Source organism: Gekko japonicus, unplaced genomic scaffold (genome assembly GCF_001447785.1).
Source record: "Gekko japonicus isolate JY-2015 unplaced genomic scaffold, Gekko_japonicus_V1.1 scaffold165, whole genome shotgun sequence".
NCBI lineage: Eukaryota > Metazoa > Chordata > Lepidosauria > Squamata > Gekkonidae > Gekko > Gekko japonicus.
Window position 1 is genome coordinate 934,179 of NW_015163097.1, and position 6,960 is coordinate 941,138.

General features: G+C 39.2%; 1 protein-coding gene across 1 annotated transcript in view; it reads right to left on the reverse strand.

Moving 5' to 3' along the window:
- The window catches only part of PDE6C (phosphodiesterase 6C), a 69,271-nt gene extending 63,075 nt beyond the window's left edge, over nucleotides 1–6,196 (reverse strand). Inside the window, exon 1 of the mRNA XM_015406638.1 lies at nucleotides 5,717–6,196. Coding sequence (XP_015262124.1) covers nucleotides 5,717–6,196 — 480 coding nt within the window. The remainder of the gene's footprint in view (nucleotides 1–5,716) is intronic.
- Nucleotides 6,197–6,960: the final 764 nt, after the last annotated feature.

Below are 6,960 nucleotides of genomic sequence, written 5' to 3' on the forward strand. Positions count from 1 at the left end.
AGAATTTGCTGAAGTGAGAATACAGCTCTCACCAAAGATCCCCAAAGAGACAGATCAAAATGGGTAGTTGTATTAGTCTGTCTGTAGCAGTAGAGTCCAGTAGCACCTTAAAAACTAACAAAAATTGTGGCAGGGTATGAGTTGACTTGAGCAGTGACTCACAAAAGCTTATACCCTACCACAAATTTTGTTAGTTTTTAAGGTGCTACTGGATTCTTGCTCTTTTCTACTGCAAAGATCCACAAAAACATGGGTCCAGTTGTTTCTGCTAGTGACAGGACAATTTTATCAATTTTAGCTGTCAGAAAGGTGTGAATTTGCTGGATTTCTACTGCAAAGTTCCACAAAAACATGGGTCCAGTTATGTTTCTGCTAGTGACAGGACAATTCTATCAATTTTAGCTGTCAGAAAGGTGTGAAAACACTGCCTTGGCAAAAGACCTTCCTATGTTCTTCAAAGTACATTCAGGGATAATTCTGTCTCTTCAAAAATAACCTGTTAAAGTTTTTAAATAGAAGCACTAATGACTCCTAATATAATTACCTCACAGCACTGAATACGTTACTGATTAAGGCCTAGAGTTGCAGCTGTCCCTTAAGTAAACATGCTGGTGACATTAATGGAAATTTTTAGTAGGGAATGCTGTGTCTGAAATTAGATTTTCACAATTTTTTGCTAGCAAAACCGCAGCAATTAGCAAAACTACAGCAATTATGATACTGCAAAATGCAAAGCTGTGTTGGAGATCTGAATACTAATTGTGTACTGTCTCTCCCCAATTAAAGTCAATCATAATTCGTCAAATAAAACAAGCAAGATCAGTATTTGGCTCCAAGAATTTAAGAACTCCTATGAAAAATGTATACGTGAATTACCCATATCAACACTGTTATACTTTAATGGAGTAATTCTAAATAGAGCTAAAGGCTTCTAAATCCATTGAGGTCAATGGGGTTTGAAGGGTGTAAATCTGTTTAGGATTGCACTGCTAATCCATCCATTACATTGCTTTATGAAACTGGAGTTTTAATAAAGTAGTAGTAATTAGCAAATCCTTTTTTTCTTTCCTTTGAGGAAATATTTTTCTAATGGAGAGTGATTGGTTTGGTTGACTGGTGAATTATTCTCAATAAACACGAACCTTGGGTTAAGAAATTGCACATAGCGTACAAATTGCAACCTTCTTAATGTTGTATAAATCACCCTCAGCTTCTTGTAGGAAAAATAGAATAAACGTATAAGAGATAACTAACACAGAACATGATTCATCTGAAGAAGTGTGCATGCAGACGAAAGCTTAAATCTTGAATAAAATTTTATTGGTCTTAAAGGTGCCACTGGACTCAAACTCAGTTCTTCTGCTTCAGACCAACACAACTATCCACCTGAATCATCTAAAGTTAAGCACTGCTACATCATTTTTAATGATACATAACTGAAGTATGCCCTTAGTCATTTGTTTAAAGCAGTGGTGTCAAACACAAGGCCCGGGGGTCATATCCGGCCCATCTAGGGCTCCTATGTGACCCGCAAGCAACTGGTGCAAGGGAGGAAGTGCTGGGGGGAGTGGGCAGAGCCACTCCATTGTGGCTTCAGCATGGCAGAACAACCTCGTCTGCAGCAGTCAAGCATCGTGGGGGCATCTGCCCAGTGCTGCACTGCTCCCTCTCCAGTCTGCCTATGTCGGTTTTCCTCTGCAACCCCCCCCTCCCAGCCCATGGGGCCTTGCAGTGAGGATACACCAACTCAGAGCTTACCAGCTGCTGTCCTTTATACAGTTTTTATCTCTGGTACCTGGCATTACATTTTATGGCACACATGGCCTGGTCTGACAAAGTGACATTCATGTCAGATCTGGCCCTTATAACAAATGAGTTTGACACCTCTGGTTTAAAGGGTATAAATTACACCTATACCAATACAATCCGTGAAGCAGAATACATTTTAATTTGATGAGAAATCCTAAATTGGTAATATTAGAACAATAGTGATGAGATACACATCTGTCTTGATCCTCTTGATCTTTTCTCCTGTAATGTGCCTTATGAATTTAAAAGGATTATCTACCAAGCTTCCCAGCTGGCAGCAACAAGCAGTAAATCAAATGCTGCTAGTAAAACTCATAAGGTGGAGACAAGCTGTAAGAAATACCAAAATGTAATAGGTTGGATCCCACTGGATTGTAAAATTCACTTTATTTACTTTGGAATCACCCTACTGAAATCTGTGGGACTGTTCCAGATCAAACTAGTTGCAGAGATGATTACAGGAAGACTGTACAATACACTGATAGCTGAATCCTATACAGAGTTGGGTTTATATTTAATTTATTTAAAGCATTTCTGTCTCACCTTATCTCCACAGGCCCATAAAGCCATTGATTTCAAGGAGCTTACAATGCAATCTTAAACAGAGCTGCATTCTTTTAAATCCATGGATTTAGAAGGTGCAGCTGTGTTTGGGATTGCAGTGTTAGGCATGTGTTACTCAGAACAGGATTAGTCTGTAAGACTAATGCAGCCCATTGGCTATGTACCGTCACCTTTTGGAAAGGATTTTCATGTGGCTATTGTCAAGAGATTGACCATTTTCTGTGATATAAACACAGATTAAAAACAATGGTACCATACTGAGTTCTTCTGTTAAATTCAGTTTATTGACTAAACATAAAAGTTTGAATTTTTGAGAACAGCAAGCTGTAAAACATTAAAACATAGTTGCTTTAAAACAGCATAAAGAGTAAAACCTAATATAGCACATTGAGTTGGCAGCTGGCCTCATAAATTCCCATGAATTCTGTCCTGTACTGAATATACTGACCAATATAACCAGAAAGTAAAAATGTAATTTCAACAGAATCATCAGTTCTTTTGACCTAACAACTCACCAACTAATTATTTTCATGGCAAATCGTAGAATGGACAGCATAAGCGGGGACAAACAGCTTCTGTTTCAGCCATAATACATATACACTTTGGCCCAGGGTTACTTTCCAATACAGCATAGCTCTCCTCAAAGAAAAACTTAAATGGACATAGTTGGAAACTGAGGTTCGTCATAGGTTAGTGAGGTTCTCTATTTAAAAAGTCATTTTTAGTACTGTGTAGCAAACAATAGAAATAATTTTATTTATTTAAAAATCCTGCACTCTTTAAAAACTCCTGAGGTGGCTTACAACAGTGGGTAAATCACAAAACACCAAAATATACAATAATATTATAATCAATGGTATAAAAAATTCTAACTAGAGCAGGAGCACAATTTAAATTTTTTTTTTTAGAGCAGTTAAAATATAATTAAATGGAGAAATACCCCAGAAAATCTAAGAATACTTCACTGGGCAGGATAAGCCTTATTCTCAACAAAGCAAAAGGTTTTAAATATAATTATGTTTGGAAGCTTGAAAACTCTGCATAGAGACATAGGTTCTTTCAGTTTGTCTACTGCTACATTTGGCAACCTCTAGTCGGTCCATTCCTATTCATATATTTTTTTTCATATGTCTGTCCCAATGGTTTCAATGGGATTTACTCCCAAGAAAATGTGCATAAGATTGCAACCAAGTTATTTGAAATAATTATTGCTTTTAGATATTTCAGTGTTAGGAATCAAGATTTTTATAATGACATATAAAACTGAGCATAAATTTAGGCTTTTGATATTCATCTGAATTATGCATATTGTTAGTCTTCTATCAGTTTTAAGCAGCTGATAGCCCAGCCAACCTAATTTTGTCAAAGTTTGGAAGCTAAGTAGGGTTGGCCACTGTTAGTATGTTTGTGGGAGACCACCAAGGAAGATTGGGCTTGCTGTCCCAAAGAAGGCAATGGCAAACCACCCCTGATGACACACAATTATTATTCTATCAATTTTAACAGCTAATTTTATGGGTTTTTAAAAAGATTTTCCTCTGAAGAAAGGGCCATGTTTGCAGTACAGTCCTAGGAAGTGTTATAGCCTTCTAAGGCCATTGACTTACAAAGGCATAACTCTGCTTAGGATGGCACTGTAAAAGGACATGCCTGTGGTCAGCTGTACACGACTGCACTGAGTTTAGTGAATCACAAATCATGCAGGCCTGGTCTGGGGTCTTAAGTATTTTCACATATGAGGCTTTGACCTTGTCTTGTTTATGTAAATACATAATAATTAATAATTATTGTATGACATTGTGTGTAGAATAGCCAGGAGATCCAAAGATTGTCTGGCAGCTACAAGTTCTATCTCTATGCCCCACTAAGTGGTGAGCTAGACTTGCTTTTAGGGGCTGAGAGAGGTCTGAAAGAACTGTTAACTGACCCAAGGTCACCCAGCTGGCTTCATGTACAGGGGTGGGAAATTGAACCCAGTTCTCCAGATTAGAATCCGCCGCTCTTAGCCACTACACCAAACTGGCTGTCAATACATGGCTGTTGTCAACGCAGAGAAGAAATCAAAGAGAGGTGTTCAGATTTGTATTAACACCAAGGTTGATTTTACATTCATGCTTTAACCTAGTTGAGGCAATGCACACTTTAAGTTTTGGGGAAATACCTTTATCCCTCTCTAGAAGCCTATGGCTCTCTACAGGCTCAAATAATTCATCACAGGACATTGTCTGGACCCTCAAAATACTTCAGAAAAATTTGTATGTGATTTAGTGATACAGGACTAGATTGAAACATGCTAAACTGCATACTAGTCTGCAGCAAACATTAGTTATTTAAATAGAGTCAGATTGTCACCTGGCTTGAATGGAATTATCTCTGCTGATGCATACTGAGTTTTTCCAGTTTAAACCATCTGAAATCTCATCAGGAGTCTAATTCTGTGCCCGTCAGCTACAGTGTACTGTACACATTTTCTTAGCAACCTTATTTTACATATTTCCAGTCTTGTTTGAGACTTGGTAATTAGAAAACCTGAGAGGTAACTTGCAGAGCAATCCTAAATCCATTGAAGCCAATGCATTTAGAAAGGTGTCACTCTGGTTAGGATGGCACTATTAAATCCATGCAAGCATGGGATAAGTAAGCACCCAAGCCCTGAGCCCAAGCCCTCAAAAATCTTGTGAAGGACTTTTTTTAAAATCCAGATTTGGATAAATTATTGTGTATCTAGCAAGCAGACTCTGGGTGGGATCCAGCCAGCGTTTTTGCTCAGTCTCACCTTATTCCCTACCTTCCTATAGCCCCATCCCACATAGCTTTTCCCTGTACAGGTCTGATGATCCCCAGCACAGCCTTTTTGATGGTCAAAGGAGTACCCCTCCTCCCATTTTCACCAACAGAAAACTTGGCTGGGAATTCGAAATTGAAATTCTCGAAATTAATGAGAGTTGAACTACAAATTGCATTTTGTTCCTCTACAAATTGACAGTGTCTACTTAAACTGTGACAAAGCAGAATGAGAGATTTTACATATGGCTAGTGCAAACTACAATCTTTGTAACATACGCTGCTTTTTTCTGTGCCTTACATATACATTCTTACTGGAGAAACCCTGAGTCTCTGGACATTTTCTCATTCCCTCACCCCTGACAAAGTTTCCCTAGTTACTATCTTTCCTGTAACATTCCCTCTCCCCATTTCCTTTCCAAAGATAGATCCAAATATAGGCTTAATCCAGGAGGCACTGCTTTGTCAAAAACTCTTTTGGTTTTACAAACTCTGTGCCCTTGCTTTACAAAAAAACTCCACAATCCTGAACGTAAAAAAAATAAGATTTCTCACTCACCTTTTTTACATCAGGTATGTTATATAGCTTCTTGGTATGGGCAACCCACCCCACTATCCCAATGTCCAGAGGAAAAAAAATTTCTCTTTCAGGGGGTACAATGTTGCTCTCGTATGTGGAGTTAGGGGTGACATCTAAGAGCCGGGTAGCCACCTCTGGTGTACCATTGCGGGCACGGTAAAGAAACATGCTGCACCGGTCAGCATCCAGCAGCTGTGCCATCCTTTTCAGGATTTTGTGAACTGTCATTTCGATTATCGATGTTTCATCCTGGATTTCCATCAGTAACTCGAAAAGCAAGTGCGATTCCTCCAGTTTAGTCATCTCCTTGAAGGAGACTCCCTCCTTCACATCCCCGGGGCAGACTTTGAAGATGTCCCCCAGTGCTTCTGCCCTCAGCTTTCGGTCAAAATACTCCTTGGCAAATTGTGGATTGTTCTCCAGATATTTCTCAACATCATTTTTACCGATCCCACCCATTTTGTGTGGCTCTTCCTTGGCAACTTAAATAATAATAATAATTAGAACCTCATCACTCTTGAAACGGCGGCAGTAGCAGTCACAACCAAAACTCTTATTTTGCTTCTAGCGGGAAAATGGCAAGCCGCGCATTCTGTATCTCCCATAGGCGTAGTACTGTGGAGCTGTTCTGTAGCTTCCCAACCTTCTAAAATCCTTGAGGTCTGACAGCAGTTCACTGGCTTAGTGTCTTCTTAGTGAAATATCCAGGAGACTGCTAATTAAAGAGATGTCAGGACACTAAACCCTTGAGCACTCTTAGCTCATAAATCCAGAGGGAATCATTTTAGCACGATAAACTAAACTAACCATTCCTAGACTGTGCAACAGTGCAATCATGCATACTTTAAGGGTGTGCCCATCTGTGCCCTTTATGATATCTTGAATGAGATTTCCACTGATATGTAGTATGGTGAATTCTTCTTAAGGCTGTTTCCTTCTCCATATGTGTGCGGATTAGTACTTCAAATGCTCGCACATGTAATCCAATGCACATGCGACCCCATGCACATACAGAGGCCTTGCTCCATAAAAATTGCCAGTATCATAGACATGGTCACAAACAAGGAAGGTGCTCAATTCTGAGAAATGCTTTCTCCTCCAAAATACACGGGCATGATGGAAATGGCAATGCCCCATAAAAATATCCAATAGGCTGAATACCTGTTCCAGGACTATAAATGATTGGCTGCCAACTATGAGCATTAGTGTTTAGAAAGGGTCAG